This window comes from Seriola dumerili, unplaced genomic scaffold (assembly GCF_002260705.1).
Source record: "Seriola dumerili isolate Sdu_G_001 unplaced genomic scaffold, Sdu_1.0 BDQW01001222.1, whole genome shotgun sequence".
Taxonomy (NCBI): Eukaryota; Metazoa; Chordata; class Actinopteri; order Carangiformes; family Carangidae; genus Seriola; species Seriola dumerili.
This window is the reverse complement of record NW_019175477.1, coordinates 804,119-828,590: the sequence shown is the minus strand read 5'-3', so window position 1 is coordinate 828,590 and position 24,472 is coordinate 804,119. Positions and strand designations below refer to the sequence as shown.

General features: G+C 38.8%; 1 protein-coding gene across 1 annotated transcript; it reads left to right on the top strand.

The window, feature by feature from the left end:
* Positions 1 to 1,835: 1,835 nt before the first annotated feature.
* On the top strand, positions 1,836 to 5,769 carry LOC111238194 (monocarboxylate transporter 2-like). Its single transcript, XM_022767599.1, has 5 exons — positions 1,836 to 1,925; positions 2,018 to 2,248; positions 2,408 to 2,551; positions 4,104 to 4,970; positions 5,072 to 5,769. Exons 2-5 carry the CDS (start codon positions 2,032 to 2,034, stop codon positions 5,293 to 5,295), a joined length of 1,452 nt encoding a protein of 483 aa, XP_022623320.1. The 5' UTR covers positions 1,836 to 1,925; positions 2,018 to 2,031; the 3' UTR covers positions 5,296 to 5,769.
* The last annotated feature ends 18,703 nt before the right edge of the window (positions 5,770 to 24,472 follow it).

Here is a 24,472-nt window from a genome sequence, read left to right as displayed (position 1 = left end):
CCAGATCAGGTGTAGGTACTCATTTAGACTATGGACAGAAAACCCCAGTATAAACTTTAAAGATTATCAGAGGAGCAAATAGCATATAAAAAGTGACAGGTTTCACAACACACGTCCTGTCTGATACATAAAATACATGCTGTGATTAACAATTATTGTCATTACTGATAAATCCACAAATTATTTATCAGTTAATTAAGTGTTTTGTTAATAAGATGTATAAATATAGTGAAAAAGGTCAGTCACAATTTCCTAAAAGACATGGCTTCATTTTTATTTATCATATTTACCAATACATTTTCTAATAATCAACTAATCAATTAATAGAAAAATCGTGTTAGCTCTACTGATAATGCAAATTGTTTCAACATTTTTGTACGAAAAGTGATGAGTCGGAACTACCCAGAACTACCCAGATCTCATATTTCTCAGAATATGGACAGAAATTTAAGGGTGCACTGCACAATGCAACTTTTTCTCTTCCAATACCAATTCTGATACCTAAACTCTGGATATCTGTTAGTACTGAGTACCAGTCCAATTTCAAATCTGTCTTCTTCACTGCATGGAATCACTTTTATATAGTAGCACAAGGATAGGGATTGTTGTGGCACTAAAAACTGACTCTGTGATATCAGGCAAAGTGGGAAACTGTCCAGGGCCCCCAGGTCATTCCAGTCTATATAATGATATATGATTAAGTAAAATCTCAACTATTACTGGTTCTTCATCTTTTATCCCTTTATCTTGTAGCCCCAGTTTTGAGACCTGGCTTGTTTTACTTTATCCTGTGGTCATTTGTTGTTATATCAAACTGCTTCCATTTTTCCTGTGTCCAGTAATTAATAAAAAGAAAACCTCAGGCAGGGTTTTTTTTTCATAATAGGAGGAAGGAAGGCTGCAACTAACAATTATTTTCAGTACCACTATATCTGACAATCATTTTGTTTGATAATTCATCCATTGTTCAGTCAAAATAATGTCAGAAAAGAGTGAAAAATGTCCATCATCATTCTCTGTAGCTCAAGTTCACATATTCAAATGGCTTTTGTTGAGTTTATTGTGGTAAAAAAGTATGAAAATAGCAAATAGTCATATTTGAGAAGCTGGTACCAGAGAATTTTTGGCATTTTTGCTAAAAAATTATCGTAATTGTTGCCATTTCCGCTCTAGAGCACTGGTTGGTTTCTGGATGCTTGGGGAAATAATGAAACTGCTGTATACAGTCAGCATGGGGCTGAACTGTTGGCATTGTTCCTGACTGAATCAATGTAACTAATAGTGGAGACTATATGTTATATTTTCTAATGGCATTGGTGAAGAAACTGAATTTATAAATGTGATTGGTTATATCAAGGCAGATAAACTATGCCCTTTATCAGGTTTGTACTGTAGGTGATACCAATTTGATGTATTGAATTCTCATTGAAATTTTATTCTTAATGAAATTGTCAACTCTCAGAGATTGTACCCCGATAGCTATTCCTTCAATAGCTCTGGTTGACCATCAGACCATTGCTGCTGAAGTAGGATTGTTATAGCAGTGTGATGAAGCACCTTAATTTGTGAGGTATTTAATTCACTAGATTAACAAAAACAGACATCTCCACCTGGCTGTTTTATCATTCATTTATCATTCCTTATCATCACAGGATATACCACAATACAACATTTTTGGCATTTTGCCCAAGCCCATCCGCAGTACTTGCACACACAAGCAGACAAACACCATACACTGAGGTCACTGTCTCTAGCAAGGCTATTGGTGGTTTTTTGTGTGTGTGTGGTCACTTGTATTTATCATGCAAGCACACGTGATGAGATCAAAGGCCTTACAGCAGGGTCTCTGTGAGGGAGACAGCCAAAGCCTGGCACAGCAGCAGAGTTCATAGCCTGGTCAATACGTTTTCAAGGATTGTACAGAGGTGAGCTGTTGTGCTATGCAGACTGTATATATTTTGAAAATGTGCAGTTGCTTATACTCTGTTCACTTCTTTTACCTGTTCCCACTACCCAGCTGGTGAATCAATCATGCCCCCTGCAGCACCAACCAATCTAGGCTACACCCCACCAGATGGAGGCTGGGGCTGGGCTGTCGTCTTTGCTGCTTTCATCTCCATAGGATTCTCCTATGCCTTTCCCAAGTCCCTCACCATCTACTTTAAGGAGATTCAGGAATATTTTTCAGTTTCCTACAGTGAGATTGCTTGGGTGTCCTCAGTCATGCTGGCGTCTATGTATGCAGGAGGTTGGTGGCATCAAATTTGACAAAGTCATTTAAAAGAAAAAGAAGTTGCACATTCTCACATAACATATGCAATGAACAGTTTGACTAACTTTTTGTCCTTTATTTAACCAACCGTTTGTAAAATACCCAAAACATGAGTGTTTTCTTTCCTTTGTGCAGGACCTGTGAGCAGTATACTAGTCAACCGCTATGGCAGCAGACCTGTGGTTTTGGTCGGTGGGCTGATGGTTAGTGCTGCCATGGTGCTCGCTTCTTTTGGCACTACGATCATGCATCTGTATCTTTGTGTTGGAGTAATTGGAGGTAAAACATTTTTTCTTTTTTCATTAATAATCATATATGATGTTACTTGTCAGCGATTCAGTAAAATATCCCTGAAATTTATTCACTTTCATAATAATGATTAATTCTACTACTGAGGCGGCTGCTCTTCTCTGTAATGTTTACTTTACGTTGCCTGGTTGTGACTGGCTGACACAGGACGATCCAATGGTTGTGGCGTAACTCACATTCATGAGGACTTTCAGGGCCAGTCCACTAGGATTGTTTGTGTCTCTGTGTGGGGTTAATGTTGGCCATTCTTTGCAATGTGTAAATATTTGTAATGAATTTGTAATTTGTATTCATAATTTGCAATGAAATTTCCATGTCCAGTCAAAACGGTGCTATTATTAGACTTGGGTCAGACCTCAGTTTTTGAAAATGTCGTGCTAAAGCAAATGCATTGAGAAAATCCACATGCATGCCAGACCACATGTTACTACACGTTACTAACAGTGAGCAAACAAACCTCTCAGACTTTAAACTCAAACCTTTAATCTAGTAGAGGTGCACCAAACACTAGGGCACAAAAAGGAATGCTACAAGGAAATAATTGCGGGACTTTTCTCTTGAAATAAAACATACTGGACCACTATGGATATAAAATAAAATATGTCAGAAATGATAACCAGGGCTGTGTTATTTTCATGAGATTAGTAGATTATTTCCTTAATTAATCATTCATTTGTTTTATGAAATGCCTTTTTGTAGTGAAACAGTTCAGACACAATTTCCTAAAAGCCAAGGTAACATCTTCGAATTCCTTCTTTTATCTGACCAACAGTCCAAAACCAAAAGATATTCAGTTTATTATCACAAATGACAAGAAGCAAAAGCCCATAACTGAGAAACAGAATATGTTTCTTCGAAGATGACAATTGATTATCAAAATATTTACAGTTACATTTTCTAAAATCATTGTATCAACTCTAATAAAAGTACAAATTGTTTGAACTACTGAAAACAAAGAAGACCCCAGATTCTTAGATTTAATTGCAACATATGGTTACTCATAGCCTATAATTTGTAGTTTTGTTCCAGCCTCAGACTAATTCATAATCTAATTCTATTCATATTAGCTCCTCTAACAGTGCATCTATAACAAACTCTAATACAACATATTGCAGGTAAAATTGAATTAAAAAAATTGAATTTCTATAGCAATGTGGGCAAGGAGGTTTTATGGGAGAATAAAAAGAATACTGCTCTCTTGATGGTGTACTTTATGATGCAGTTTGTAGTTCAAAACAAAACCTGAATTCCTCGTCAGTCAATGTGTGACACTGAAAATCTTTTTGCTTAATCTGTTGCTGATGAAGATGGGAAGTCAAGTGTCTACATGCGTTCCTCACAGGCAATAAATTTTGTTTATATAATTTAACTTTGTAAATGATTTTACTATCTCAGTGTAAATTGGTATTAATCTTGACAAGACAGCAACATGACAAGTTTTTATTCTCATTTCGCTGTATGTTCACCCAAGCATTATCAATTTTTTATAATGTTAAATTAACCATATCATTTTTTTCACCAGGGTTCGGCCTCGCCTTCAACCTGCAGCCAGCCCTGACGATCATAGGTACCTACTTCCAGGTCAAAAGGCCGCTGGCGAACGGGCTCGCGATGACAGGAAGTCCGGTTGTTCTGTCCACTCTGGCTCCTCTTAATCAGTTTCTGTTTGATTGTTTTGGCTGGAGAGGGAGCTTCCTCATCCTGGGATCCATTGTTTTGAACTGCTGTGTGGCTGGTGCTCTGATGAGACCAGTCAACAAAAGTGTCCAACCCAAACCAAAGACTGAACCACCTCTGTGTAACGGGGCAGCTGCTGAGGAAGGTGCTACTGCGGACACCAGTGCACAGTCGGCTAACCTCCTAACTGAAGAAAACCAAAGTGAGAAGAGTAGGAGTCAGGGCCACGTGCGCAAATTCATAGATCTGTCACTTTTCAGACACCGGGGTTTCCTCATTTATCTTACTGGTAATGTGGTCATGTTTTTTGGCTTTTTCGCACCTGTGGTTTTTTTGGCACCATATGCCAAACATCAAGGGATTGATGAATATTCAGCAGCTTTCTTGCTTTCTATTTTTGCACTGGTAGACATGTTTATCAGACCAGCAACTGGTCTCATTGGCAACACCAAGTGGATTAGGCCAAGAATCCAATATTTCTTCAGTTTTGCTGTTTCGTATAATGGTATATGTCACCTTTTGTGCCCACTGGCATCTGGATATATGGGGCTGGTCGTTTATGCGGTCTTCTTTGGTTTGGCTTTTGGGATGGTTTCTGCCCTGCTCTTTGAAGTTCTGATGGACCTTGTTGGAGCTCATCGCTTCTCCAGTGCAGTTGGACTCGTCACCATTGTCGAGTGTGGGCCAGTGCTTCTTGGACCTCCAATTTCAGGTTTGTAAATTCACAGCCACATAGAGGCATTTACATACAGTATAAAAAAATTGAGGACTTTGTAAAATGGTGACCAATGAAGTGTGTATCTTCTCTTTCAGGAGCCTTGGTTGATATTTTCGGGGACTACAAATACATGTACTATGCATGTGGTGTGTTTATGCTGGTGCCTGGCATATTTTTCTTTATCATGCATTACTACAATTACAAGAGACTGGACGAGGAGCAGAGGCAGGCTGTGGCTGTGGAGATGAGGACTTCTGAAGAGGCAGTAGAACTTAAAATGAGCCAGGACGATAAAACAGCGCATGAAACAGATGGATGAACTTGCTGACTATGAATCTATTTTAGTGAGTGTAGGAAGATGACACTGCACAGGTTCGACTGCAGGACATAGTGTATACGGGCTATTACTGATAAAAAATGATTTTCTACTTTGGATGAGGTTACTGGACTCTTTGGACCTTTGCTGCATATCTGTAGATTAAAATTTGGTATTTTAATGGTTATTTTATGTATATTATTATTATTATTATCATATTATGTGACAACTGTAACTCTAATGGCCTTTGTTCATCAATCATCCAAAACCTGCCCTTGTTCCTTCCAGTACAATTATCATAATGACTTTATAAACTAATATGGTTCTGCTTTGTTTATAATAAAAAGTAATTTTCCTGAGGGACTGATATAAAATAATGAGTCAAAATTCAGAACACACAGTCATACCACTTATGCTTAATATCATCTTTGTACCACTAGATGGCACTGGACGCTATCATGTGAGAACTGGCTCACATGCAACACATCTCTCCTATTAAACTGCAATTAAACTAAAGCCATTGTCACTGAGGGTTTAGTTCTTTACAGCATTTTTCCCTGAACCTCCCAGAAATTCTCAATAGGTCAACAAGGGCACAGTAATTGAAAATGAGAAAATTAAAAGTCGGGAGAACAGACAACAGACTTTCTCTCTTCAAAGACCTTCCCCGGAATCCTGTTGCCCAAAAATTCAAATCCCACTTTATTCATTCCTTAAGTTTTATTTTACAGTAAAATACATTTTCAGTGTCATGGGGATCTGTAAAAGCTGTTTCATTGCAGCACCGCTTTAGTACAGTCATAAAAATTCAGTATGAAGTTATGAAAATGTTTTAGAATTGAACTTTTAAATAAGTGTGGGGACCCTGTGTGTATTTAATAATAAGACTGCATTTGCATATGTGGCTGAAGAACTGAAATACTTTTCTTAGTCTCACTGGCACAAAAAGTGTCAGTGTATATAACACCGACACTTTTACTATAGCTGCAGGCCAGGCCACCAAATATGACAACATTCTAAAGTGCTGTTTTTAGTTGTTTGTGTATTTTTAATTGACACGGTATTATCTTATACATATTTCTATGTGTGTTTTCAAGAACTGAATAATACATGATCAAAGATTCTGACTCATTGAGCTGGCCTCAAAGAAAATACCTGACAGCAGATAAAATTAGTGATCTCATACCAGGTCGCATTATCCCACTTCAGGTCAAACTTCATTTTCCAGCATACTGCATGACTACAGCCCCATAGCGCCGGGCCTTGGGCACCTGCAATACAAGATACATTGGCGAGCCATTCAAGAAGAGAACAATGCCATTAATACAAATGTATGTTTAAATGATCCTTTCTTATCATGTCCCTGCAAGGTGCATATTGACTCCTTTTTTTCAGATGGGCGAAAATTGCTTATGTGAGTGAATCAATACATTTATTTATAACCTTAGATAACATTATGTGAAAATCAGATAAACAGAGTCTATGGCTTACGGCTGGCCGGTTTTCTCTTTGAATCTCGGTTTATCTTCAATCAACCAAAAATCACTGGGTCAAAATTTAACCCAGTTTGATTCAATATAGTGCCAACACAATACTGGGTTAACTTTACCCAATAAGTGGGTTTGACCTATATTTGTTTTATATATTTGGGTTATTTACCCAAACTAAAATATGTTTTTTGACCCAATGTTAGAAACAACAACTCAAGTTTTACCTTATAAATGTCACAATTTTATTTTTAACTGTACAAAACAATGTGCATATGTAATAGTGGAGGAAGCATTCACATTGTTTACTTAAGTAAAAGTACCAGTATCATACCAGTATCATGATATCAAAAGTAAAAGTATCAGTATCTAAAAATATTCAGTTACAAGTAAAAGTCCTGCTTATCAAAAGTACTCATTACAGAGAAATGGCCAGTGTATGTTTCCTATTATACAGTATATCATTAGATTATTGTTACTTGTGCATTAATGTGTAAGTAGAATTTTACTCTTGTTTAAGGTGGAACAATCTTTTTTACTATTTTTCATACAAAGCCACAACTAATGATTATTTTCATTATGCATCAATCTGCTCGTTATTTTCTTGATCAATTTTTTTATTGTCGGGTTTGTAAAATGTAAGACAATAATGATAAATGCTCAGAGAAAGAAAAATCATCATGCTTGAAAGGTTAAAAACTATGAAATGATTAATTTCATTTTCGCATGAAAAATTACTTAAATGATTATCCAGTGTTAAAAACAGTTGCTCGGGAATTTTTGATAATTGACTAATCAACTAAAAGCATAATGACTAATTGTTTAAGCTCAAAGCTTATTTAATTGTTTTTACATTACATCATTGTTTTAAAGTTGTTCATATATTTGTATATGTTTGCAAAGTCTTGATTTATAATGTTATATAAATTATTATTTAATCTATCTGTTAGATAAGTGAAGTGTAGTAATAACTTGGCTACAATATTTCCCTTTAAACAGAGTGGAGTATATACATGTAAAACTTTATATCAAATATCATAATGTGTGAATACAATGGTAAAGTACAGATACTTCATATTAGTACTTTAGTGTAGTACGTGAGTAAACGTACAAAGTTAATTTCCACCACTGTGCATATGACATTCAAACTGTAAAGGATACACTTATTATTAACAAGCAGAAACAAACAGTGACATGTAAGTTTGCAGCCAAACCATAGCGTGGGTAAATAACCCGGTAGTACACAAACTGGGTCAGTTTTGAGTGAGTGGTTTTTAGTGTGTAGAGCGTTGCATGAATACATTATTTAAAGCTGTCCCATGTAGATATGTGACAGATATTGCAACGGAATAGGTAGGTTTATGAGTGGACACAAAGTGAGAGAGTGAGGACTTCCAATTAGTGGCAGCTCCCATAAGCTCTGTATCATCTCCTCGCTGAACAGCTTGAGCATAATCACTGTGATGAACTGTGACTGATGTCAGTAAATCTGGCTTTAATTGGGACCAAGAAGATTGAATCCAGGCAGCACTGCGTCCAATCCCTGTGTGGACTGCTACCGAGCTGAGGCGTGATGTTTTAACCATGCTGCTGGTCTGAGCAGTTGCATCCCAAATTCTGTTTTAGTCACACGGTTGGGATGTCTGCAAAGAAGGAAGTGATACTATCTATTTAATCCAACATGTTTGTTAATAATCTCTGCTAATCTTCTTTAGCCACAGCAGCAGAACTAATCTGTCTTCACAATGTTTACACTCGGAGGGAGGGCAATGTCATGTGAATACCAGGGACTTAAGAGTTTTTTCATCAGCCCTGTGGACGACGGAGCTATTAATGACACATCACTGGTCTAAAATAAACATCGATAGCCAGTGCGGCCAACATGGATACACAGGGCATGTTGACATGTTCTAGCACAGACAGAGGAGCAATTGCCATGTCTTTCTATCCAAGGAGCTCTCAAGGACTCAATCACACCTTCCAGAGACTAGAGACGCCGTGTCCTGCAGTGTGTCTTAACTGACTGTCGTCCCCGATGAAATACAAGATTTACTGAGATCATTAGGTGAAAACAAGGCCCAGAGTAACCTACTCTCACAATCAATAATCTTCGCAAAAACAGCTACCATAGCATCGATCATGCTCACCTTGATATTTATTTAGAGTAAAATCATCTGTATTTCAAATACATTTTTGAAAAGAGATTTTTCTCAAAGCATTCAACATCTGAAAGTGAAGAGGGAAGAACAGAGGAAGTCTAGCTTTGGCTTCACCCTCCAAGATCCCTAGAGGGCAGCCTGGATCAGATGAAGGATATCCGTTCAACAAAATACTCAGATAGCTGGTTATCAATGCTCTTCTTGAAGGGGACATGTCAACAGATATATGTACAGTAAGCTGTGGAGTGCAGTGGTACTGAGCTCACTGTAGGTACAACTCTGGGGTATTTATGTCTTACTTTAATATTTCTATTTGCTGATTCTTTACGTTTCTACATCTAAAATGTTGTACTTTTAACTTCACTTCAGCTGTACTCACTAGTTGTTCCAATAATAATGATAATCTAACAATATACAGGTTATTAAACTGATAACGGCCAATCTGCATAATCAATACTTTTGATACTTGAAGTAAATCTTGCTGAAAATGCTTCTGCACTTTTACTCTTTAATAACTGAGTGTTTTCATCATATCGCCTATTAATAAGTGCAGTTTTGCTACTTTTGCTGAAACCTGCAATTCTATTTTTTTTTTTTTTTCGGCAGACACAAGCTGTGAACACAACATTGACATATCATCACCTTTGATTGCTGATATGGCGAATGTGTTAGCAGAGAGTTGCTTAATTACACATCTAGCAGTTATGGAGCAACATTGTCATGTTTGTGTCCACCTAATCACTTTTGGATGTTTATGTCTTTCTAAGACAGTCTTGGTATTACAGACACTTGACCAGACAAACTGAGCTGCTGCTGCTGCTGCTGCTGCTGCTGCTGCTGCTGCTGCTGCTGCTCCTGGACATCCATGCTTCCTTGTGGAATACAAATGGGATAAAACTGAGCCCTTATGAAGACGGTCATTTTTTTGAACTCAGACAAAAGAGGAACTTAAACCCATAAACTACTCAATCATGACTAATGCTTGTAAAAGAAATCGAGTCGCAAAGCAAAAGGACTTAATGAGATTATGTTACCCATAATTAACAATCTGTGAAACACATTTCCCAAAACCAGGAACAGTATGGCTTTTTTGTCCGCCGTCGAGCCTAAGAATGTGTGAATTATCATCCAAACACACATTTACCCCACTTTTCAGACTTGACAATACAGAGCCCCTGACCAATATCCTTAATCTGCCACTCAAAATACATTTAGCCTTTGTGAGAACAAATGTGCAGCGCCGAAACACTGGTTGTGGAGACTCTCTGCTGCCTATTAGAACCATTGTTCCTCTTTATCTGGTGAACACAGACAACCACCAAAGCTCGCATGTCTGGGGACGGTGCTGCTGTTGTGTGCATATTACAAGAAGAATACAAGGATTGTCCTGTGGATTATGATCTATCTTTTGAATACCACACTGAATTACACTGCAACATAAACAAATTTGATTGAAGAGCTGAAGAAAGAACGGATGACATACACTACCCACAAGCACTGTAGCATCTACACATTGTGCACACATGCAGTCAGATGTCATCTGTGGCATGTGGATAATAAAAAATAAGTGGTCTTTGTTATCAGTCTATCAGGGCAGCACACTTGAGTGACCAATTCGACCTGAGAGATAACATTGTAAGATTTCATTTAAATCCTCAGTCTTGATTTGGAAAATTGTGTTGAATCTAAGATAGTTCCCAATACTCATCTGCAGACGCCTGAGATAGGCATTCCAGCGTCACGTCCTCAGGGATCGACACCCAGGCCTCGGCTGAGACTGAGAGCATGACAGAGAGACTGGGCATGGAAAAGGGAGAGAAGCAGAAATAATTATAAGAGCAACTGAGGCGTATCGGCTTGTCCTTGGCTCAAAATGAAAAGCAGGATGAGACATGATGGCACAAATCAACTGCAAGCCCATATACAGTACCTGATTCACTCATAACATCTGTGTAATTACACATCAGGAACCTTGTAATACTGGGATTCTGTTACCAAATTGTGTCATCTTCACATTTCTGGCCAGGACCCAGAATAATTAAGTGTATCATTACCCTGAGCTGAAATTGTCGATGAGCAGGGAGCAGTGATGATGGAAGCCCTCTCTGGGAATGTGGGAGGCATTAATGACTAACTTATTTTGATACACAGAATCCCGCTATGTTGTTTTAAAGATGCTTGTCTGCGCTGCAAAGGTTTTGAGTGCACTGGCCTTTTGTAATCACGAATGAGCGCCGTGGTGGCTTAAGTGAATCAGTGTCCTCAGAGGTTCTTTGTGTTTCAAGGGCAGTCTCTCCTGAGTCTCAGGCTGACATGATGAGGTTGTTGACTGTCACAGCTGCCACGCTAAGCCCGCCAAAGGTGTGTGATTAAATTCCCATTCTTTTCCTAAAGAGAAGTGGAGCCATTTAGAAACCTATAAACCATATGGACAAGTCAATAAATTGTCTTTAAATCAGACCGTATAGGTTTACTCAGGGGGAAATGGCAATAGAAACTGGATGCCTTTGTGTGCAGCACACAGTATGTATGAACACAAAGGAGGTTTTTCTTTTAGATTTCATGTAGTTGAGCAACAGTTTTACAGGGGTTGTCGGTAGCAACACTCAAAACCTAATTTTCTGGTTTTTAGGTTTTAGAAGTACTATTACATAATTTTGAAAAATAATTTTCATTGATGAAGAAAATCAAATCATTCAAATGAACCCCCTTGTAAAGAGTAAATCAGGTGAGGTTCCATAAATTTCTCTTAACTACTGTCAATGAATCGAATGAAAACATTAAAACTAACATAACTGATCCTACCAACTAGAATTGCTTAGGTGTCTGATATAGCTTATTCCTCTTCGCCATAGACCTGCATTGTTGTTGTAAATCTATTAGGGACACATGAGTGAGTCACAGCGCCGCACTCAGTGACATCTTTCTTCATTACAATGAACATGGGCACTGTAGTTTATTTTGAGCCAATCCCATATACTCTATCCTGCTGCTGTAAATACTCACTGGAGTACTAAATGTGTATTAATCCATTGCTGCAAATATTCCCAAAGTTTGAGTAACGTTGGCTAAGTGCGACAGTGCCCAGCTGTTTAGGGACATTTCTGAGCCTTTTTTAAAAACTGAATCTGCAGTGAGCTATTTGTGACCCGATTTTAAGGATTTACACATCCAGTAGAAACCAATGGGGTTGAGGTTGAGTGCTACAAGGAGGATTGTGAAGATGCAGTGTCTTGAGAAATGGACTAATCCATTGTTGGTTTTGGTCTTTTCAAGCAATTTGTTGCAACAAGCCCTCAAAATTACACAACATAATGACAAATACATGGTCTGTATTTGCACTCGACAATGACTTCTGTTCTTGGACATATACTGAAATGATGGTTCCATGTTGTGCTTTCCTTGGGAGCTTTAGTGTCTGCTACAACCAAAATGAAAAGCCTGCCCAAAACAGCAGGAATACCTTAAATTAAAGCAGCAAAACAACTTCTTCAAAACAACCAACACATTCAACAATGTTGTCCTAAAATCTCCAGTATAAGATAGATTCAACATTGTCAATGGCAGTTTACCACTGAACGTCAAAGCACAGCAGTTGACTTCAAAAAATGGCTTGAAACAATTCTTTATGCATTCTCTGTAAGAAACAAGCACAGTGCCATCACCTGGATAGTGTGCATGTAAGTACATGTTGTTTTGTTTACAGTAAGTGGAAAGCTCCAGGTATACTTGTGGTGCAGCAGTACAGGAAGCACAGCATGACAATGATGCTTCTTCAAGCTATACATTACAATACTATTAGCATTTATTCACAACAGTAATAGGAAGAAGATAAAGAGAGAGAAAAACAAGTTGATAATGATGAAAAGATGGAATAATATATACTGTACATCTATTGCACATTGGGTATGGATAAGTTAAAATTAGACAATAAAAAAAAAAAAAAAAATTGTTAAAAGTCCCATAGTTCAACAGTCTGATGTCTTGCCGATAGAAGCTCTGAGACTGATGGACCTTGTTCTGCAGCCTCTAAACCGTTTGTTGGGGTCCTCAATAATTTTTCAAGCTTTCCTCATGCTCCTCTGAATGTGGAGGTCCTGCATGGATGGCAATTGAGATCCGCCGATGCAATGAGCAGCTCTTATCACTCTCTGCAGGGCTTTAGCAGGGCAGTCCTGCTTATAGCTGCTCCCATACCAGGCTATGCAGCCAGTGGTGCATCTTTATAAGTTGTACAGTATCCTCCTGTCCATGCCAAACCTCCCCCGTCTCCTGGGGAAGAAAATGCGCTGGTTCGCGGTCCTCACCACGGACTCAGTATGAGCTGACCACTTCAGGTTCTTGCTAATGTGGATCTGAAGCTGTCGACTCTCTCCACAGGTGTCCCGTGGATGTAGATGGGGTGTGTGTACCTCCTGTACCCTCCTAAAATGCAGCACCATCTCCTTGGTAGACGCTGAGATGGAGGTTGATGAAAGGGCTGTTACCTCCTCTCTGTAGTCCAACACACCATTCTTGGTGATCAGGCCGATGATGGTGACATCATCTTTGAAACTTTATAGTGCCGGTGTGTGTTGGCATGCAGTCGCTGCTAAAGAGCACATGCAGGACTGAACTTAGCACACACCCCTGGTGGAATTCATACAGCCTCCGTTTAATGTATCTGCCAAGTACTGCTTCAATTCAATTAAATTGTTTAAAAAAGAGGCAAAAGAAGATCAGTTAATTTTTAATCAAAACTAAAAGCACTAAATCAAAGGCTTTCTATGCAGTTTGTAATTGCACTTATTACACAAAGCTCTGCCAGATTTGACATACTGCCAGAGAAACCCATTATAAAAACAGAACTGATTTGCTTTTGTAAACTGATACATATTTATGTACTGGTTGCAAACACTCCACTGTTTAATTTGTTATTTTTATGAAAACTTAATTAAATTACTAAATACTCATTTAACTGAGGGCAATCCTCACGACTGTACCTCAGTTGTTATGTTATTCAGCGTCTGTTGGACCCTGCAACTGATGGCAAAATGTCAAAATATTACAGTTTGTTTGGCTGTATCGAAGGGTTAAGTGTCACTGAGTGTTTTCTTGACACCAAGCCGGTTCCTGCAGTCCTGGGAGTGTAAGACTGGAAGTGTCTGCATTCAGTGGCAGCTCAGCTACAGCCGCAGATTGAGTTTCTCTTCATTTCTATTAGCAGTAGCAGCAACACTAGCGCTGCTGTATTCTCTTTCTTACTTGATTCATGCATGTGATTTATAAGACTGCAGAATGTGTGCAATATAGTACAGTCCAGGATGATATATTAGTAAGTTTCTGTCAGACCAGATTCATATACAGCTGCTTTTGTCTGCCACTTGTGTCCCCTCTATAACCAGTCCAGGCAAGTGTTCCTCCTAGGCAAGACAAATCAATGATAAACCTTAAAATGCTTACAAGTGCATTTGATTATCAGGTATTTGTTGGTTCTGCAATATGTGTATAGGCTCCACTGAAGCCTGAAGTAGCAATTAGAAATAATTTCCTTGATTTCTCTCATGTAGAAAATTGTGGTTATGAGAATTATTTGTGCACAAATTTTCAGAGACTTCAGCAAACAGTTGCACTGGTATCTATCTTTTAAATGAAGAAGAGGATGCATTGTCACTGAGGGAGCTAAGGCAACAGAATGACAAACAACATAACTCACAAACTGACTCCTGTGCAGCCAATCAGCTTTAATGTATTATAATGTATTCATAAGGTCGTTCAGTGGTGATGGATTGGCTGAGCTTCGGAAAGTGCGGAGCTAATAAACAAATTTGTTTAGTCTTTATCTTCCTTTACTGTTGAAGCCCAGGATGCATCACCATGTGTACCTACAGTTTTAAACATGTTACTCAGACAAATTTTTATAATTAATCAAGAAGAAAACAAATAAAATATGTAATAGTGTGTATGTTTGTAAAAATGGTTGATTCTGACAAAAAAAATGGCATAAAAGATAAATTAGAAAACAAGGCCAATGCAATCAACTCATAATTTTCAGAAATATGAGAAAACATGTTGAAAGCTGACAGTTTACAATTAAAAATGAGCTGGTTTTGCAGTTGAATCAAACAGCTTATGTAAACAACCAAATAAGCAAAATATACAAAAAAGACTGGAATTAACCTCATCATCGCAGAGTGAAGAGCATGATTGCAAGCGCAGGCAGAATTACACAATACCGTGTTTCAAAAAACAGCCCTCTCAGCTGTCTAAATAGGATGATTGCTGCTGGTCTGAAGGGTCCTTCAGTGAGAGGAGCTCTGGAGGAAAGAGACAGAGAAAAAGAGGTAGCACATGTAGGAGGTGCCAAATAAAACATCACTGATTAACTTGTTTAGCACTGTGCAATGATGCTGGTCTCTCTGTCTGTGTGTGTGTGTGTGTGTGTGTGTGTGTGTGTGTGTGTGTGTGTGTGTGTGTGTGTGTGTGTGTGTGTGTGTGTGTGTTTCCACTTGTAACCCATGCAGTACATACAGCTCCATTTTGTGTGCATTCACCTGTCGAAAGATGGCAGCTTTACAAGCACTTTTGATAAAGCAAAATGAAAGATGTCTGGGCATGGATGCTCTTTTTCTTCTTGCCTTCTCTTTGAACAGCAGCGACGTTCATGGCCAGGTGAAGGACAGAATCAAAGGAGAGCATCCTTTGATGCAAGAGGCTGATCCTTAATATCTTTCAACAACATGATGATATAATTATCTCGCCATGTAACTGTCGAGTTTGTGGCTAATAGCAGGTATTTATCAGGACATATTAACTAAAGCAGACTCCTACAATGAATCAGTTGTTCTCGTGTGAGGCATTACTCTTACACAGCTCAATAAAGCAGCTGTATACCACATGATAGTCAGTGGTTTCCAAAGTTAAATATCTCATTTCTATTTGTATAATTTCACCAGGGGATTTAATGAATATAATTTTTTCATTCTCCCAGCTGGGTTCACCTGCATTTAAAGACAAACCACTCTTGTCCGTTCTGCTTGATCTAGAGCTTCTTGCGTTCGGATTAGCACGCTCATTACAGCCCACATCTATTCTGTCTTAAGCCATCATCCGTGTCCCGTCAACCTCAATACGAACCCAAGCGTCAAAACCATGTAAACTAGTTCATGACACTGAGTTTAATTTGATTAGCCAATTACTTTTCTTTTCTTTTTTTTTAAAGTGGTACTTCTGCAGGGTAATCACTCTTTAAAGTGTGTTTAATATATCTTTCCTCTCTTAGACGCTTTCAGCTATGAAATCAACACAATATATTTATTAAGAGACAAGTGACAACATTTATTTTCTTAAAGACGGGTCAAAGTTGTTGATATCATGCTCGGTATAGTCATAACTTCTCTTTACCAGGCCAGAGTCCTCATAAAATAGTGGTGTAAAATACAGAAGAGAGAACAAAAGAGAGACTGGCTCTACACATCTGCAGTATTCTGTATATGTTGTTTTCTGCTGTTGAGTTACGGCAGTAGCACACAATGGATGATAGGACCATAGACTTATCAATAATGCATAAGATAGTAAGAGAAATGACAGGCACTCTGCTGGTAGGTTCTCTCCAGAAGCAAGCCATAAATTTGCAGGGCAATAATAATGACTCTTCTCAGGGAAATAAAGGCCACCCTCTGCTCCCTATAGTCATAAACCTGACTCACTCTTCCATTGGTTGGAAGAAAAATGCTTCCTCTCCCACCACACAGGAGTCATACACAGTAGGTACTTCAACCAGCCAACTTGATATGCAATCATCTCTCTTTACAGAGGAAAGAATACAATTTCAGTTTTTATATTAGCTATTTTCCTATTATGCCTGTGGAGGTGGGGAGAAATAGAGCACGGTAATGGTGAAATGAAGTTCACTTGAACAGCATAGGAAAATATTCAAAAAAGATTCCCAGTAATTCTTTTACTTTGACCATAATCCTGCTGTGCAGCCTGCTGTGTAGACCTGCTGTGCAGTGGGATTTTCTATTTCAACAGGTTTTTTTATTATTATTTTAAGTACAGGTTATTCTTTGTATTTCTTTGGAGAGGAAATATTTAATTGTCTTTACAGTATCTCAAACATACAAGCACCAAAGAAGCATAGTTCTATTTTTTTTTTGAAAAATTAATAAATTCAGTTTCTTGCCAAGAGTGACATCAGAAGATCAATACAACTCTAACATCTGTCTGTTAAATATGCAGCTGGGGCCAGGGGATCATTGACTTAGCTTTGCATTAAGATTGGGGTGCAGGGATAAACAACTAGTTTGTTAACAAATTTCACCTATACCAGCACCACTAAAGCTCACTAGTTAAAATGTTATGTCTTATTTATTTCATCTATATGAAAACTCTTCTTCTTCTTTTTTTTTTTTTTTTTTTTTTACAAACAAGTGGATGGAAACATGTCTAGCTACTGGCAGCTCCTGCACACTCTGTGTTGTGTGTTTGTCCCACATTATACAGTAAAATGGCGAGCGTGTAGCTAGTGTTAGCTGTCTCCCTTTCATGGATCCAGTTGTGCCGACAGCAAATGACCATGAGCTTATGTAACTCAATGCAATCTCTCAGTGAGCATTTCTTTCACTGGTCTTTCTGAAAAGAAATATTATATGTCTTCCTGGGGTTTACAATCCAATTCTAAAATAAATTGATATCTACTACATCACTTCTAAGTTAAAACCTTCGTCATAGCATTTGGTCCCCTCTGTGCAGCTGTTATTGGACATCTGAATTAGCCCCATTGACACGCTTCTGTTGTGGTGATGTTGGGTCAAAGACACATTAGAACATAGGGCTGTCACTTTTTAGTCAAAATTCTAACATTCATTCGAACGTGGGGTGAAAAGTTCAAATTCGAGCTGTAATGAACAGTTCGAAAAGTAGGCTGCAGTCTCTATAAGCGCATCAGACCATCGGCAGGCAACAGTTAATAAAAAGGGAGCCAAACTTGATACGGATCATGTTGATAGACTTGTGTTTCTGGCAAATAATATGAGAAATTAGGTCGGAATATTTGGCTTGACTATCGGTTCCATGTTTTAGGTTCCGTGTTTTACCTCGCTACGTTTCTAGTTCAAAGGTGTCGGAGCTCCCTCCTGTTGGCTGTGTGTTCTTTGTTACTGTAGTACTTTGAGACTTTGAGATTCACTGAATGAAAAGTGCGGCACATTTTTTTCTAAACGTTGTTTTGGGCCTTTGAAATTAATTCAAACGAATTGTGGGTAATTTCAAATTCGTTCGATCTTGATTTTTTTTGAAAAAGTGACAGCCCTATTAGAACATTTAAAAAAATACTATTCTTATCTAGACATTTAGGTTGAACCACACAGCATACTGAGTACAGTTATGTTTAATGATTAATGATTTGTGTTAATGTCAGTGTGACTTTTAATTAGGTTATCTTGGGTTGGAGGTTAGTGCCTGCTCATTATATCAGTACCGACATTTTCAGTCATACCAATGTCATACCTCCTTGAGAAAACTAATATAAAGGGAGCAATTAATGCAGGGAAATACATAAAACTTAAATTTCTTCTTTGTGGTAATTACAAATTTAGTATTCAAACATCATCTATTAATTGTCTACCATCCAACCATCAGATAACTAGAATTGCTTTATTCTTGTAGAAAGCTTTTTATGTGACCCTTGCAGATACCTCCAGCTGTTCAAGTCATATTCAGTCAACAGTGGCCCAGAACAAATACTCTGGGATGGAGAGTGGCAGGGTGGGTCTGCATAATCAGCTCTAGTGAGCTGCCTTTAGAGTGCAAACAGCAGGTATCAAACAGTTTAGGGTCCATTTTTTTGTGCTGAGTGCTTTCCACAAAAGGTTGCATTAGACACTCTGACCTTGTCAGGAGGGTTAGACCAAGATTTCTGCTGAGCCCCTTTCAGATGGAAAAGAAGACCAGCAGAGATTTGACATATCTCTCGCGGATTTCTGTCTGAATTATGTATCTTCAGAAGCCACCTGATATCACAAAAAAAATAAAATAAAGCATAACCACTTTCTGCCCATGCATGTATGTCAGTTTTTGAAGGAAGGAAATGCTCTGTATTATACCAGATTTCTGACTCGCTTTTGGTGTTTGACAGTTGTAGAAAAAGACACGTTCCAGCATCAACCAAAGCAAAGGCATAGACGCAACTCCTTTACAAGTATGATCTGGTGTTTCCATCCCTGACAGATAACATATGGCTGTAACGGGAACATGACCAAATGATTCTGTTCATGCCATTCAGCTGCTAATGCAAACATTTGAAGGGCAAATGTGATTTCATCTCAGGAGATGAATTCAGGCATCAGAGGAGGACTGGCATGTTCAATTACATGAACAACCACAATTTTGAGGTTGTCATGTGATGTGATGGAGCCAACATGACTTCACCGCGCCATGTCAACCGTATGAACTGAGGAGCACACAATAGACAGAGGCAATGGAAATGATTGATTGTATGTCTTGGGGAAGAAAATGATTTCTTGACAGATTTCTTCCCCCTTTCAAAGTCCTTTCAAAGAAACTGTAATCTCCCCGTTTAATGTTTTATATCTGATTCTATAATCTTTAAGACAGCAAATGCAAGAAATGCACATCGAACTTGGCATATGCTATACATTTAATCTCAATTATTAACAGAGCCCCATGTGCTTAACCCAGATAACCACTGACTGCTGATGACATTCTTAAAGGCAGGAAAAAAGCCACCTATTGTATTAGTGTGTTTCTTCACCTGGATGTGTTGAGAGAGAGAGAGCAGTTTTTACAGTAGTAAATCTCAGGAGGCACAGAGGCAGTTACTGGAATGGAACGGTGAAGCCCAGAGCCAGAAGGCAACAGCATCTGCTCTCTCTGGAGACTGCCATCAGCAGTTTGGGCTAAAAGAATGGCTACTTATGTTGAAATGTCGGTGTGCTAGCTCTATTTTTTCTGCCCGACACTGCAATACTGTAGTCCTCTTTGTTAATTTGAGAATTTCATAATGTGCATGCAATGACATTTGACTTAATGGCGGGATCAAATGGTGTAGCTCTCAGTAAATGTCAATCGGACGCAGGAAATAATGGTGGAAAAAGGCATTTGCATTTCCAGTTTTAAATGCAAGCTTTAAAAAATAAATAAATAACAGAGCAAGGCATACATTACGCTGGCAAACCGTTAGCCTATTATTCTCCTTTTCACCCGAGTTTTCTCATATCACACCTTAGGTGTGTCTGGGAAGTTAATGAGTTGCTTCGCTTGAGAGAAATATGCCTCACTCTTATCCATGACAAAGATATAATGGAAAAGATTAATATCCTTAAAAGAATCTATTAAACGTTAAGATCAACTGATGTAAAAGGTGAGACACTCAATTTCCATTAAACATGAGGGGCTCAGCGAATTGAAAAACATCCTGCTCAAGACTGTGGTTATTTTAATAGCAGTTTGGGGTGATTCTACCCACTAAGACATTAATACTCTACTGAATAAGATTCAAAGGCCAGATTCTCACACTGGCTTCTATAAAGATAATCTTATTTCTTACTTGGCTGAACTTGAGAGTTGGTTTATGCAGATAAAGCAGACACTAACCGTTTCCCATTGACCTTTCCAGGAAGGAGCAGAGAATGCTTCAGAAAACAAAAACACTCAATGAAAATGCAAATGAATCACTTGAAAGGCATCCCTCACTATTTCACTGTAAGTAATTTGCTGGCAGTGATTTATTGATCTCAGAGAAAAGATATTTGACTTGTTAAACCAACAGCAAGATAATATCTTCGCTTATTGAATCTTTGAAACTGCTTTCACACCACTCGTCTTTACTTGTGTCACAGCACTGCAACCAAACTGTTTGCGAGAGTGGAAGGTGCGTGCAAGGATTTTTGTGATATTATAACAGGAATGCCTGTAGAAATATATGACTTTTATATACAAAAAAAAAACATCCTTGTTGTTCAAAAGGCATTGTGTGGCGATGCATGACATGATCTACATGTTCTCTCCATCTGATAGAAATCGGCCTCTTGGGCATGGTGTCATTGTAATCAGCAGTAATATCATCTTAAAATGTCACAGCTAAACCTTTAGTGATTCCTGTTATGATAAGGCTAGGTACAGCTGAGGGGGAAGCTAAATAGAAAAACTGCTCCATAGTTCTTCCTGAGACATCTCCAGCTCTCCCACCCTGAGCAAAACACAACGATTTATTGACATTTTAGCCACCCTCTGCACAAGTAGCAACCAGCACATTATCTTGTAGGCATGACATTTGGAAAGTGAATTTGACATGGAATTGGACAGGCGTTAAGAGTTGACCCATATTGCTGCCATTATTTGTAAAATACACAATTTTTATGTTGTCTTTCTGCAGATGTAAGGAGGAGCATGACGCTTTGGAAATGTCCCTAAGAACCCCATCACTTTAGGTATGTAACATTCAGCCCAAAAGCCCGTAGGGAGCTTATATGGGCTGTCTGCTTCCTGGCCATATCTGGACTGACTGTTTTAGATTTAGGAGACAACTCTTGTGAACATTCTTACAATAAAATCGCCCTTTTTTCAGGGTTACTTTTCCAAGAGCAGCCATCACAACCATTCAGGGAGGAGTTCATTGAATCAGCAGTGCATGAACCTTCTTTAGACAGAAGCTGGTGGTCTGCAGGTCAAGAAAAAGTCTTTTTGATTGGTTTGTTGCACTGCAAATGTAATAGACGAAGGTTCAGGGGGAATCTTTTTCCTTTTTGGAAACAGAATAATATCACAATAAAGTCATGAGCTACGTGATCATGAGCCAGTGAAAGCGATGTCTTCAATAAAAAAAAAAAAAGTTTACTTTATAAAAGTGCTAGAGAAGAAAACTCTTGTCTGTATGGAAATATTTTAGCTTAAACACACATCAAACATACAAACTAATGAAGCAGTGTTTGATGTGCATTACTGTATTTATTTTATTTATCTACATGGTCATTTCTCCACTGATGTTAAAGGATAAGTCTGTTTATATTCTTGTCACGATTCATCTCTGGACTCTCTCGTTTGCTCCTCTGGACCTACCATCACTCCTGTCACGATTCCTGTCTCAGCCCTGGTTATTTTAGCCTCCTCACCCTGCCACTCTCCATCCACCCACCAGATGTCCTCAGACTTTCCTCCCTATCACACTCACCTAACTGCCAGAGCCACCTGCTCACCTGTCTCCTACTCTCAATCACCTGAGCTTCCCTGTCCCTGTCCCAGTTTCCTTACTATCCCAGATGAAAACCAGCCATTTACACCAACTCCGCATCAGATCTTCTCCTCATGTCTTCTTGTGTTTCCCTCTGCGCCTCTGGGCCGTCCACTGCAGCAGCTCCGCCTGTGTATCCTGCCTCTGGGTAGTCCGTCCGAGATCCTAAGCTCTCCTGCTCTCCAGCCCCTGAGCCGCCCAGCTGAGGTCTTCAGCTTTCCTGCTCTCCAGCCCCTCAGCCGTCTACCCAATGTTTCCTGCTCATCGGCTCTCCAACCCCCGGACTGTCTGCCCGAGGTGTCCTGCTCTTCGTCTGTTCTGCCACCAGGCTGTCTTCTTGAAGTTTCCTGCTCCCCTGCCCGTTCACACACCAGTTCCCAGTTTCCTCATTATACCAGCTGTTTCCTCATTAAACCAGCTATTTCTACCAGCTCCTTGTCAGATCGTCTGCTTATGTTTCTGTGTGTTTCCCTATGTGACTGCTACCTGCTTGTAGTAACCTGTCGTCTCTACCTGCCTGCCTACCTACCTGCCTACTTGCTTGTCCATCCATCTGTCTGTAAGCCAGGTCCTCTTCATTTTATCTATTAAAGTTCCTTCACTGCACCTGCCTGCATGTGTGTCTGCGCTTGGGTCCTTCTTGCCTGTGCTGCTACCACCAGCCTCAACAGATCTATTCTATCTTTTCTTATTATGAATAAAACCCAAAAACCAAAACCGACAACAGTCGATCCTAACACATAATGCCTGTATATCCAAAGACTGATAACTTATTGTTCCAAGCCATACACCTCTGTTGGTATCCAGAAACTATTAAAAACACTTCAGTCAACCAAACTGTTGCACTGATAGCCTCCATGAACATGGGCTCTTTAGTCAGTCTCACATAAACCATCCTGCTGCTATTCACACTTACTAGAGCACCAAACGTGCATTAATCCACCACTGAAAATAGTCCCTGACAAATACACTATTTAGTCCCGTTTGAGTAACATTTGCTAAAAACTACAGCACCCAGATGGCAGTGTGTGCAGACACACCAGTCTCTCGCAGACCAAATATTTTCAGTGCTTTTATCATTTTGCATGTCTTCATCTGTGAAAAGAAGAGCACCTTTTATGCAGCGAATCTCAGCTCCAGGTGCCAGGATCTTCTGCAGATTGGCAGAGTGAGTGTGATGGACTATCCAGCGTGAAATAAAGAACAGCGGCATCTTTCTTTCCATTGAGACATGATTTCACAGCAACATTCTCGACACAACAATGAAGCAGAATGGGCGAACTCGTTACTGAAACGTCCGGGAATCATCACTGTCACTGATGGGATGTTGATATCCACAAGGAAAAGTGGTGCACAAATGCTGTATGTGAAACAAATATGTAGAAATAACAATAAACCTAAAGGATAACAAAACAAAACCAAAAAGTTTAAGAAAATGACTGAGCAGATACTTTTTAATTAAACTACCTTTTTGTGAGCAGTTTTTAAAGTTGTATGTCTTCAGGAGCCACTGACCTTGGGGCTGGGAGCCAGAAACAGACTGGGAAAGTACTGATATATGCACTTTTGGGGTTTTTTTCAGTGGATTTTTGTTAAAGATAACAAATGTTGGATAACACCAGACTTAACCTCTGATGACGGGGAAAATGGATTCAGCCATTTTTCTTTGAGCAGAGAGATGATTGTAAGTTTTTGAATTCTGGGAATGTGCTTACAATCGCCATTCATAAAGTCCAAAAATAAATGTGCAGCCTAATTTAAAAAAATATATTATCTCTCATTATTTCTGAACAAGCAGCAAAAAAAACCTTGACATTTATTGAGAGTGTGATTTGTCTTCAATGGCTTTGTATAATTGAATCCAACTTTGTCACAGATCTGTAAGATAACAGCTAAGGCATGAAGAGACCTACTATTATCCTTCCATAAATAGTTGTTGCACATTAGGGATTGGCAGATTGATACCAAAAGCATTGATGCTAACTATTGCATTGAGTATAAAAAAAAAAATAAAAAAAAAGGTTCTGGATACATGAACACTCTTCTCAGTGTAAGCGCTCTGCTTTTGTGCTGCTGTTGAATGCATAGATTAAGTTCAGAGAATTAACACAATAAACATTTGCTATTCACGGTTAAAAACCAACAAGTCCTCAAATGCAGTGGATTGAGTGACTGAGAAGAGTAAAGAGAAATGCTTAATATTTTTGGCAAACATGCAGTGGTAGGCCAATGTAAATACATTGAGGAGAAGATTTTTGATGATGGATTCACCTCAGATATCATGATACAAGGCACTCCCCATA